The following is a 13,207-nucleotide window of genomic DNA, read 5'->3' as shown; positions in this document are numbered from 1 at the left end:
TACTCTCTAGAAACGGAACCAAGATGCTTGAATTTTAGTAATGGAAGCATTTTCGTCACTTTAGTGAGGTATTCGTTGAAATTGCACCGTTTTGTGCAATATTTCTTTGTTTTGGGCAAGTCGATTTTTCTTCATTTTCCGTCCATTTGGAATAAATTTTGAAAAGTTGTTTCGGGACAGCTTGAAGTGTGCACAAAATCTTCTATTTATTATTTTCCTATGAGAGTATCTCATTTATTCCACCATTAGATTGGAATTTTTCCAGCTGTGACTGCCAATACTTATTAATACCTGAGTGTCTATCGTATGACTTGGAATATGTTTGACTAAATGAAAAAACGATCATTTCATTGATATTTATGCTGTTCACGATCTTAATTATTCATTGAGCATCTCAACGGTACCAACAATGTGGCTGTTTGATTCAGTTTTCGGTTAGTTCACCATAATGAAATGACGCGTATGCAAATAAGCTTGAAATATTGTATTTTGTCAAAGTTATCAATATCAATGGTTGAAAATAAAACAAATTAACAATTTAAGAAAAAGTAATGCGCACTCGCTTCACATTTATTCTAATTTGTTGACATAACTACTCCTAAGCGCAGCAAAGCGATAGTCCTGCCTCTAGGGAATTACAATGTATTATTAAAATCTTTCTTCATTTTCAGAAACAGTATTGTACAATTGTTAATTAAAAATACTCTCAATGTTACGCAATTGATTATTTAATGAGATACTTGGCAAAATTGCTTGATAGTAGCGGTGTCATTTATAGAAGGAAATAATGCAATACTACATGAAAAGTAAAATTCGTTTTGTTCATTTTAATTAATTCTCATGTCTATATTGTGTGCAATCAATCATATTGCGTAATTTGAATTTTTTCAATTTGAAGCATTCTGTATTACAAAAATGAAAGTCAGGTATAAATGCTATTGGAATCAGCAATTTTACTATACGGAAATTATCGAAAATTTTCGTATGAATGTAAATCAAATGTATATATATGTGTTTTTATTTAGCGCGCAAATTCTATTTCCTTTCCTATTGTTCCCATTGATATCATATCATGATTGAACATTTTTTGAAGTATTTTGACTATACTCTTTCATGCAACAGCGTAAAGTTTGACGGTTGTTAGCTTTCTATTAGGTATTAGCTCTCTGTTAGTCTGTAATAATTGCTTCAAACTGAGTAACAGTATGCACGTATTTTTTAAATTAGAATCATGGTGACGTGTATGGTCTTGATCATCTATGAATTTTTAACCATTCCTCAAAGTTAATTTATGCATATTATGTAATGTGATTTGAAATTTCAATAGAAACGTAATAACATTCCTCATTTGACAAGTTTTCAATTATACTTGTCTCATTGTCCCACTTTCGAATGGAAATAAAGTTTTTGCACCAAAGGCAATGCCGCCAATTTACTAATTTTACTGGATGCTATCCTATTGGTCAGTAAATGAGTATGACAATGCGACAGCTATGAGTAATGCGGTTTGTTCAAGTCTAGTATTCAATATCTCCTATGAACAGAAGGTAAGTTATATTTAGGTTTTGCTGATTTTCTACCCACACTGTTGTGTGTGATTTCTACATCATCTCTTTTTGAGAGTAATGAATTTCAATTTTTATAACTATTTTCCATATTTAGTTCAATGTATGCTTCTATGCAAAAGTTTATACCTTGAGAGTCCTCACCATGTATCAGCCCCTTTGAGTGATCATGAAATGTGGAACTGGATTTTTGAGTTCGGTGATGGAGAATGTATCTATTGTTATTGCAATTACTACTGCCTAACAATTTCTTACAATTTCACATAAAGCTGTTAATTAACTACCTCCATATTTGATAATATAAAATGTTGCGCATGATTTACATCTTCTTGCATCACATCTCTTTTCGGCAACTTTGAAAAATAGCAATATTTTAAAGTCAGATTATTTTCTTTTTTTTCGTTTCTATCAATGCTAATATACTAATACAATTTAGTAAAATAAGTTTTTATGATAATTGCATTTTGCATAAAATTACATCACTAGAAGCAAAATAACTTTCATTATAACAGTAAAATTAATAAAATGTCTCGGTCACTGTATGCTATTATGCTAATAATTACGCTAAATTAGGTTATTCTTCCAAAGGCAACTCTCATTATTATTATACAGTGCTTCAGAATGTCGCCTTCATGGTCAGTTGTATAGTGTATCGCCGTATCAGAACGTGCTGCAATATAATTGCACTGTTGAATATCATCTACGACGAACAGGTAAGTGATATCCTATAATGTGGTGCTCATCTTCTACGCACGCTATTTGCATGACTTTACAAATGCTGAATTTTATTTATGATATCTATCTTTCTGTTCTTTTTACTAACGCTGAATCAGTCCTGATCATTTATTACTTTGGTTCCGTATGGAAGCAGCAAATAACGGAGTAGGTATAACTGTTCCATATGTTGAGATGACTATACAAATATATTTTACTTTCAGATATTAAATGACTTGAAACTGAATACCATATATATGTGCGATGGAACAGTGAGAACCATACAAGTATAAATTTCAGTCATTTTTGAATTTAAAATTTCACATTAAAATGTAATTTTTCAGAAAGAGAAAACTATGAAATTCAAATTACACTACACTAATAAAGACCACTGGAACTACTGTTATAAAACTGCAAAGGACAACTGCCAATTACACACGAAAGAAAAGGTAAGCAATGCAATACGGTCATCACAACTTCCATTCTATTTTATATGCCATTATAATGAATATGATCAGATGAACCAATGTGAAATAGCCATATTATACAAAGTAATTGAAGACAAATAACAGTGCATCATAATTATTTTAAAATTCAAATCGCTTATTTAATTTGTAATACTACATTTCCTAACTAGTGATGGCACTGCTCGAAATATTTGCCGTATCTTGACAGAAATAAAGATTACATGTAAGTAAAAACAAATGCTTCATTCTTCTCACATTAATATTTGAAAATTTATATTAGTACGTAACACATTCAACATTCTCCATTATCAATTTTACCTGGAAATGTTGAATACGTCCACATATCTTTGGTGATAGAATAAAGTCATCATGTAAGTAAAAAAACACCTTTGTCTATATTTCACTCGCTTTGAAAACAGAAATATTATATTATCTAATAACTTTTAGGATAAGTGAACAACGGTGACTTGCTTCACAGCTCAATATGAATAACGGTATGTGTATTTTACAATAACAGATTATCAGTATAGCATTTATTTTATGGTTTATAGTTTAAATTCCTGTGCCTTTATTATTTTCTACTGCTGAAGTGGTTCACATTATTTTGAAGTTTGAAAAACGTCAACATTATGGGATCGTAACGCTGAAAGTGAACTAGGGTAAGTATAACATACTTTAAACTCCGTGGATAAAGTTGTTTGGTTTAAGATTGAAATAGCAACATCTTTGAACCCTCAAGTTGAGCAAATGATCTCCACATTTTTATCATATGCACCTGATTTAACAAGTGAGTAATCTATTTACAATTTCTATGTGTAACGTAAAGCTTAAATCCAGATGCACTGTTATTTGTCTTCAATTACTTTTTATAATATGGCTATTTAATACCAGTAATATAAGTAATTAATAATTTTCAGACATTTTGAGATTTTGTGACATCAAATCTTTATAATTTCTACTACATGGTTAAAAATAATCACACGGATGGATTTGGCTGACTGTCAGCGATTCCACTACGTACGTGAAAAGGAGAAAGACAATTCGTCATGCGTAGCTGCTTGAGAGCATGCTAAGAAAATTGACCCTATCGCATAAATTTAAGAAAGACAGCTTTCCTTAGGGAACCCGTATAAACAAGAAATTATCAGCTGGTTGGAATATTCATTTGTCTCTACAGCACTGGATACTTTGCCGAGCATGCTTATTCTTCGAGTCACAGGTAAGTCCTAAATTTGACATTACTCATACATATTTTCAGGTTCAATTTTCCATCAACAGACTCGTTTAATACTTGACCATATCAGATTAAACAGGATGAATAGTACACGTTCAACTTGCGTCATCATAGTGTCAAGTAAGTAATTATTACTTTTATGATGCTTTACTGTACTTATTAACGCTCTTATGTTTTAGATCTGGTAACATGGGTGTCTGGGAAGATGAAGCTGCAAGAGCTACTTTGCCGAGCATGCTTATTCTTGGAGTCACAGGTAAGTCCTAAATTTGACACTTTTCAGGTGTAATTTTTACAGAATCGTTTGGTATTAATGCCAGCATTTTGAACAATATGAATAATACCCGTCCAAGGTGCGTCATCGTAATGTCAAGTAAGTTCTTATTACTTCTGATGCTTTACTATAATTATTAACGCTCTTATGTTTTAGATATGGTAACAGTATCTGCCAGAAGTCAGAGAACAGCAGACTCAACGACGGACACTTCATACTAGCAGCGGATTTGAGAAGATGGACTGTTCAAGAACTAGGACTGTAGAACGTGCGTTCATCTTGCATCAAAGACTAGTAAGTTCCTTAATCAGGATCAACTTAATCAGTAAGATCAGGAACAACTCATCAGATCTGAAATGTGTGAAATGAATTATGCGAACATTCCACATCTCAACAGTATCAGGTAAGGGTCCGTTATTGCGTTAAGGCTACCAGTAAATACTAACACATTTTAGGTATGGGCATTCAGGTAAGATAAGTTGCAGGAGAGCCTTTAAGAAAATAGCCCTAGAATGAAAATGATCAAATAAAATTATCGCCTCAGGCTATGCTCTAGGCTCTCCCTTTTGGGAAATTTCCTCGAGGTATGCCTCCAGCTATGCCTAAGGCTACGCCCCGGGCAACGTCTTTTTAATTTCAAAAATTTTCCAAGTTTTTCAAAATTTTACCCTGCGGCTACGCCCTGGGCTATGCCCCAGGCAATTTTAAAAAAACATTTGCTCTCAGGCTATGCCCCAGGCAATTTAAAAAAACTATTTGCCTTCAAACCACCCCTGAGGCAAATTTCAAAAAAATATTTGCTCTCAGGCTATGCCTCAGGCTACGCCTCCGGCAACTGTTTTCTGAAATTTCAAAATTTTCTAATATTTTAAAAAAATTTCCCTGAGGCTACGCCCCAAGGTAGACCTCAGGCAATTTAAAAAAAAATTTAGCCCTCAAGGTTCACCCGGAGCTATGCCTGAATCCATTTTCAAAAAAATGTTCACCTTTAAGCTACACCCAGATTTACGCCTCAGGCGATTTTCAAAAAATTCCCAGGAAATACATGCAATCTTATATATCACTTGTTGCTAGTTCTAATTCCATTCGGGAATCCAAACAAGTGTAGGTAGGAATCCAAACAGTCTGACTTACCTGTTCCGCTGGATAATGCATCTCCCAAATGAAATGCAGAACGATTTCTCACCTAACTAAAGTTGGAATTTTCACCTTAGATCTAATATCTTCTCTGCTCGTAGGATTAGATGATACCGCCAGACTCAACGATGCATCTCATACTCTATAAAAGAACTTCATAAGCCAAGTACAAGTTGCAGTACGCTCAACTTACCTGCGTTACTTAAAAATTCTCGACAAATATGCTTCTTAATTTGCACTTCGTTGATAGAATGGAAGAATGATTCCAACATCAAAAGTGCATTTCCAGTGAATGTACTTTTATCGATTTCGATTTCGATCCACACCTAAAACATTTATGCATATTATGTTATGACTTAGATGTGGATATAAAATGAATAACTTACCTGAGTCACTTGTAAAGCTTCTCGACAAATCTACTGCGAATTTGGGCAGCTTCTTTCTGTCTTCTTCGCACTCCATTTTGATAAAAGTTCAACCGTGAAGCAGTCGCGGAAACACTGGAAATGCTTTCACTTTTGATGGAATCTTTCTTCCAATCTATCCATTTCGATCCACACCTAAAAAATTTATGCATATTATTTAATGTTGACTTAAAAGTGGATATAAAATGAATACTGCTCAATAACTTACCTGAGTCACTTGTAAAGCATCTCGAAAAATCTACTGCGCAATTTGGACAGCTTCCTTCTGCTGTTTTCTTTGCACTTCGTTTTAATCAAAGTGCAACCGTGAAGCAGTCGCGCAATCTCTGGAAATGCTTGCACTTTTGATGTTGAAATCATTCTTCCAATCTATCCATTTCGATCCACACCTAAAAAATTTATGCATATTAATGCTATGACTTAGAAGTGGAGAAATAAAGCCCATATAAAATAAATACTGTTCAATAACTTACCTGAGTCACTTGTAAAGCTTCTCGACAAATCGACTGCGCCATTTCGACAGCTTCCTTCTCCTGTTCACTTTGCATAATCGTATCGTTTATATAAAACTGCAACCATTCGTGCAATCTCTGGAAATGCTTGCAGCACTTTTGATGCTCGAATAACGCTCTTCTATTAACTGCGTTGGTGTTTTGGGGGCTTTAACTGTACGAAGCACATCTTCCACTGAATCTGCAATGTTGGGGTTGGAAATTCCACATCTCGTTGACAGACGCAACGACCGACGATGTAGCTCACCACGCTGCGGCTTTCTGCATTATGCATTCCGTTGTTACAGGCTTTTATCCGTTGTAACGCTTTATCGTTAATGGAATTGCCATTCTTCTTACACTGAGAACCAACCGGTCGCTGCTCCATTCTGAACTTTTGGAAAATCTCACATATAGATAAGATGCTCAGATGGAACATATAGAATCACAAACAATGCTCCAGCGTCTCAGGCACTACGAAAAGCTTCACAATCCATAAATACAGGTTTCCTAAAGCTCTAGGTATAATAACTTACTCGAGTTGCTTGCAGTTCTTCTCAACACATCAGTTGCGCAATTTCGACAGGTTAATTATGAAAAGATGGTAGAAGTGGTAGCATCTTCTCATAATTATTATATTTTGTATAAACTGCAGCCTTGGAGTGGTTCAATTTCCTAAACATTGAGTACAGTCAATACATGGATTAAAAAATAAAATGTAATTTTTCCGTACCGTAATGAAAGCAGTATATGCATATAATGTGCAAGAACAAAATATGCAACACAATTTGGAAATTTTCTTCAATAAGTCTCATTTGGTTTTCAATCGTTTCTTCTTTTTAAGTCTGATGAAACAATAGCTGGCAGATATTTATTGTAAAATACTTGTTAGAAATTTTGTTAATTCATTGCAACGCCTCATTACATCCCATAGCATGCTGTGAAACTTTCCAGTGTAAACTTACCAAGGTACAGAGAACTTACCAAAATTCACCAATGCATTGTTGACATCGTGTTATGAGGATGATAAGGCAGACAGCATCTAAAAAATAATGACATTAATAACAATAAAAATAATAACAGAAAACCCCATTCATTTCAAATCAGCATATTTGTAGTGTAATGTTAATAGCATGCATATAATAGCAACCCTGTTATGACACAACTTACCATTCAATATCATGATGTTGTTATTTACCACGTGCCGCCATCACTATGGACTAAATGGCTATGAAATGAAACATTGTGAAAAGTAAATTATATAAATATATAACTACTTTGCCTCTGGTAGAACAACCTAATTTTCCATCAGTAATAGCCTAATGGCATAAATATAGAGAATAATTTTATTAAATGATTAAATTTATTGTTTTTATTTACACACATTATATTAATTGTGCTCAAAGCAACTAACTGTAATCTAATACATTGGAATTATAAAATTCTGAAATAAAAGAAAATGTAAAAACTGAATACTGTTCAGTAATTAAAAATGGGATTGAGTCGTTGCGTAATGCAACAAGGAACTGAGGCGACAATCACATTAGTCAATGTTAATCACATTAGTCAAGTAAACAAGACTGTTAAATTGGACAAGCAACAAGCATAATAATAAATTCATACAAATAGCAAAACAAAGAATGTCTTTTCCAAGTCCAAGATTCTTTCCACCGGCATCATAGCATAGTCTTCAAGCATAGATGATAAATTGAAAAGAGAATCGAGGTTCAGCGCTTACAATGATGACGATGCACTGAATAAACTGTCGATTAAGCTGAAAATTAGAAAAGAATAGTAAGACAATTATGCAAATAGCAAAATATTTCACCTTGTGTCGAATGATCTAATTTTGAATTGATAAGAGTGCTTGCGTTTCATCGAATGGCATAGCATACTTACACAAAATTATATCATTAATATGCAAATTTATATTCATCTAATTTAACATGCAATATGATATTTGGAATTTGTTTTAAAATTAGCATATCAGCGCTGAATATAGTCAGAATTACAACATTCCTCACAGCATTCAGCATCTCAGTGCCAACAAGCATATTAACGGCAAATATGAAATCAATTTTTTAAAGTAGAATATGAACAAACATTCAAAAAATGAATTATTGCAAAATTTTTAAACTGAAATTAAGTACGCTTTATTTTGCATTTATTATCTATTCATAAACATTATTAATGAAATTGCTGAAAGATGCAGAAAAATTGTTTGAAGTTCATAACTTAAGCCTATTTAACGTATTTATTAAACAACAGCAAAAAAATATTTAAAATAAACTGCTTACTGATTTAAATTCCTAAACTGTAGGAAAGCGCAACTTGAAAAAGCCAAGTTAAATATATGACAACAACTGATTTTTTTAAACACACATTGACAATGAAAACAAATCTTGGCAATAACTTCAACGATATCAATTCAATCACAGATTATTCATTCACCGTTTACCTAAGAAATGTTTGGATTGGAACCTACTGTTATGATGTACCACGTCAAACATAAATTTTTACATGCAGCAGCAGCAGATATACGTGGATTTATATAGCACAGCCAAATCACAAAATCTAGACAGTTAGAAAAAGTGGAAGTTTCAACGGGAAGAAACTTACATCACGCTCATCACATCTGGTCAGAAAAAAATGGAAAAGCTGAAAGAAGTCCCAATGAGACCTTCAGTCACAGAGTGCGTGCAAACAGTACAGAATTGGATGAGTCACCAATAAAATTCATAAAAAAGAGTAAAGCATACAAACTTCAAAATTAACGACTTTCACAAAGTAGATAACAAACATTAATTAATGCAACAATAAATGTACCAATTTGAGAAGGAAACGCTACTGAACGCCAACTGTCAGCTCTCATTAAGCTTCACATGTTAAACAGTATCTACTTTGTGCCAAAATTTAATTTTACGAACACTAAATTGCATAAAAAAGTAATAATGGGCAATATGAATAAAAGCTAAACGTGTAGATGATGAAAATAATAAGTTAATAACATTGATTTGGCGTTTAATGGTTCAATTGGTTCAATTTTACAGTTTACATAAATAAAAGTAATAATTTGAACAGTTTCAATAAAGAAATTTGCTCAAAAACATTTCTCAGATAAATAATAACTGAACATTTATTTTCATTTCACAATTCAAGCAAACAGTGTTTTCAACTATGAAGAATGTATATTAAATATTTATAAAGAAATGCAGATGCAAATAATTGATTTTGACGAATTAAAATATAAATGCACTGGTTGGAAAAAAAACAAAAAATTCATAAACATTACCTTCATTCAAGACGTTTGGTTTAAGGTTGTTGACGTGTTGTTGAAATGGATTCGGCAGCAAATGTGAAAATTTACATTCAGTGGAAGTGATCATGTTCAGTTGTTGGTCAGAAAGTATCAGAAATAATGCACGCCACTTCATTTGGCTACTGATGAGTGAAAATGACCACGCACGCAAAATAGCTACATTTATAATTTAGTTGTAGCCCGAAACAAATTTCGCTTAAAATAAATTTGATTGGCTACAACGCTTGACCTTCCTTTTGACTGTTAATTAGTTGAATATTCTATGTTTAATGTTAGCCCAGTTTTCCGGTTACATATAATTATATTGATTAATAATTAATTATAAACTATGTTACAAAACTATACAATTCTTTTTAAATAATATGGACAAAAATATATATTAATATGTTTATTTAATATATTTTTAACACAAATTAAATAGATAAATATTCCAGTTAAATTCAAAATGGGACTTTGAACTTCCAACGAAGATAGGCTTATGTATTTCAGTATTATATTTCAATAATGTATAAACTTTACTTATATACAAACTCAAGCGATTATTGTTTATTTTCATGTTTTGAATATTTCCAAAAGAATAAAAAATATTCGTGAAAAAAATTACACATGTGCGTGATATTGTTTGTCGGTTATTTGAATTTTTTATAACTATCTTTTGATTCGATAGCGCAAATTCATTCAATTCACCAGACTAACATTTTATGAACAGTTAAATTCCTTACCAGTGAAGGAGTTGAAGAAAAAAAAAGTTAAATTTCAAAAGTAGCTGCTGATAAAGACAAGCTGAATAAACTGCCTTTAATAAAGTAAAATGAAAAAGCTGATCTGGACATGAGTTGTTATTATAATTTACAACTGCTAATCTTCATTCGATTGATAAATTCATGCTTTTCATTTGTAGACGGCTGAGTTGATTTTACTGATGCTCAGGGAGCAATGGACTGTATGATTTGTTGGGCCGTTGATTCTAAGCAAGCACTTCAACAATCTTCAGCCAGGTGTCCTCTGGCAAGCAGATCGCATGAGCAGTCCCCACAATCGAAGCGATAAGTTCGCCGTTAGCAGAACTTGATGTGTGTGATACGTTTTTATCGTTGCAAGAGAGAATTGTTTTCAACGTAAATAATGAAAACATACATACCTCAAAAACAAGAAACAAACAAAAATATAACAAACACGACTCAACAAAAAAGCAATACAGATCAATGCGCGACGAGCAACAACAAAAAAAGCATTCTGTTCTTATTTTTCCTAAAATCTACAGAATATTATGTTCGATCATCAAGTATAAATAAGCAATACTATCTTCAATAATAACATGCTATAATAATTCAAATTCATCTATTTGCTCTCTGAGACAGACAGTCATAAGTGCACAGAAATGTATATACGTATGTTTTGTTTGTCCATCCAAAAGAAATGAAAACGTATACTAAGTTATTTGTGATCGTAACAGCTATTTGTGAATTTGTCAAAAGGTGCTCGTATATTAAAGAATTGCTCGTTTTGATTTTTGAAAATTTCATTTTTCGTTTTAATTTCTCATTTCGGCACGTCTCATTTCTTCTTCATTTTGTAATTCAGTAAAATTAAAATGTTATTCGAGTGAAAATGGACATATCAAATACAATTTAAAGTGTGCAATGATATTGTAATATATTATACTGTTTTTTTCTTTTATACCAAGAAGTTCATCTTCATACTGTTTGATAGCATTCTTTATAAACAAAGTTGACTAACGTCAATCATGGTGAAAAAGTTTCTTTTGACATCAATATTCATATGAATTCCTGTTTAAGTGATGCGTAAATAAAGATGCATTTATTGTTTTCACTGGTATCAATCATATTTCACAGGAAAACAGTATTCATAGAAGAAAGGGAAATTTAGCCTACGGCTAAAAACGGGAAAATGTTGCAGAAAAATGAAAACAACAACAGCGTAAAGAGTAAAACTTTTCGCAGCTTTCAAAGTATTATTTTGAAAGCTTATTTTTGTTTAAAATTTTTATCTCACACAAATAAATAAAATCCGTAGCATAATCAATGAAACTATACAACGTATTGAAACACCAACTGATATTGATAATGTGATGAATAGGTTTTGCTCATTATTTATTAGCATTAAATTAAGGGGTAAATGAATAAATTTTCACTTGCAATTCCAATTCCTTCGAAGTGTTCCATTCATCATTGCCTGATGCACAGTGGTGAACATTTCTTTATTTAAAGAATGATTTAAAAGTAACAGCTATTAAAAAACCATTTTATACAATTTTTTGTCTTTTACTTTTAACTGCCAAAAAAACGATTTATTTCACTTATTCGAAAATAATAATGGTCATAAAATTTGAAAAGTTACCATTAATTTACCTTGCCGTAGTTAGAATGAATGAACAAATGAATGTATGCATGTATACTTAGAGTAATTGAAATAAAAAGTTGAACAGTTGACAAAATAATATTCCTATGATTCAGTAATAACTTTTTTCACTATGCACAAGCGTCAGTAAATAAATGTTCTCATTGAAAGCATCGAATCGTTGTTAGTTTGTTTAAAAAAAGTAATAAGAAAAACATATTTTATTTAAAAAAATAAAAATTCCATTTATTGGAATGCCTGGTATTTGAAATTTTGTTGAATTAATTGAAAATTTTATCGCAAGTGTGAATGTGTCAAAGTTTGGTTAACTTTGGAATAATGATGAATAAAATGGTGACGTTTCTTGTGCCGGCACGCTAAAGTTCAACGCACTTGCATGGCGACTGCCATATGCCAAGCTATATGCGCTTTTGTTCAGTTCAGCAAAAAAAGAAAAATAGGAAAAAAAAACAAAATTAAACTTTGATCGAAGGCATGATATGCTGATTATGCTAACAACCCCGATGGTATTTGCAACAAGCTTGACAAGCTTGTTGTACGGATGAGTGGAATTGTGCAAAAGTGTACGCATATTTATCAATATTAACTGGCATTCATCATTGTAAAGTGCAAGCGAGCAAGCTGCAGGATTGGCTGGCTGGTGGAAAGATTACGTAATGAAAGAGCAAAAATTGTTGGTTGCACGAAAGAGAACGCGCTTAAGGAACATGTTACCTTGACCCGAAAATAATCTGCAAAATGATATACACCACCAAGTAACTTATCATGATCTGTACTTGATATTACATTACAAAGCGTGACATTCAATAGCAGATAAATCTGTCAAAAATTTTTCCACACTGATCGGATTGTGTCCGATTGGTTTGTGATAGCGTCCAAAGCGCGCCCTGACCCAAACGTCACAATTTCGCTAATTAGGCCGCAGAATTTCCGAGTGAAGAAAATCGCACTTTCATTTGCTGCATTAGCCATTCACCCATTGGAGAAGCAACCAACAACCACATACATACACCACACACGCGCGCACACACAAACACATATATACATACCTACATACATATATATATATATTATATATATATATATATATATAAATATATATTTATGTATATAAAGTACATAAATATGTGTTTGCGAGCGCGCGCGCATGTGGGGGAAAGTATGTGGGTGGTTGTTTCCCTCTCCACTGGGGGGAAGGG

General features: G+C 32.5%; 3 protein-coding genes across 3 annotated transcripts; 1 reads left to right on the top strand and 2 right to left on the bottom strand.

The window, feature by feature from the left end:
* Nucleotides 1-1,448: 1,448 nt before the first annotated feature.
* Nucleotides 1,449-4,519, top strand: Tsp_03283 (conserved hypothetical protein). The gene is made up of 10 exons (XM_003379579.1): nucleotides 1,449-1,547; nucleotides 2,186-2,278; nucleotides 2,504-2,551; nucleotides 2,624-2,728; nucleotides 3,455-3,533; nucleotides 3,849-3,965; nucleotides 4,005-4,104; nucleotides 4,160-4,236; nucleotides 4,279-4,333; nucleotides 4,411-4,519. The coding sequence occupies exons 1-10, from the start codon at nucleotides 1,449-1,451 to the stop codon at nucleotides 4,517-4,519; spliced, it is 882 nt and encodes a 293-aa protein (XP_003379627.1).
* A 1,263-nt stretch (nucleotides 4,520-5,782) lies between these two features.
* Tsp_03282 (conserved hypothetical protein) lies at nucleotides 5,783-7,490 on the bottom strand. The gene is made up of 3 exons (XM_003379578.1): nucleotides 7,478-7,490; nucleotides 7,292-7,349; nucleotides 5,783-5,951 (listed from the first exon to the last, which is right to left on the bottom strand). The coding sequence occupies exons 1-3, from the start codon at nucleotides 7,488-7,490 to the stop codon at nucleotides 5,783-5,785; spliced, it is 240 nt and encodes a 79-aa protein (XP_003379626.1).
* A 551-nt stretch (nucleotides 7,491-8,041) lies between these two features.
* On the bottom strand, nucleotides 8,042-9,741 carry Tsp_03281 (conserved hypothetical protein). The gene is made up of 4 exons (XM_003379577.1): nucleotides 9,600-9,741; nucleotides 9,316-9,406; nucleotides 8,136-8,201; nucleotides 8,042-8,081 (listed from the first exon to the last, which is right to left on the bottom strand). The coding sequence occupies exons 1-4, from the start codon at nucleotides 9,739-9,741 to the stop codon at nucleotides 8,042-8,044; spliced, it is 339 nt and encodes a 112-aa protein (XP_003379625.1).
* Between the last annotated feature and the right edge of the window lie 3,466 nt (nucleotides 9,742-13,207).

The sequence above is a fragment of the Trichinella spiralis genome (genome assembly GCF_000181795.1).
Source record: "Trichinella spiralis strain ISS 195 chromosome Unknown Scfld2, whole genome shotgun sequence".
NCBI lineage: Eukaryota > Metazoa > Nematoda > Enoplea > Trichinellida > Trichinellidae > Trichinella > Trichinella spiralis.
The sequence above is the reverse complement of the archived record's forward strand: the minus strand, read 5'-3'. Positions and strand labels throughout refer to the sequence as shown.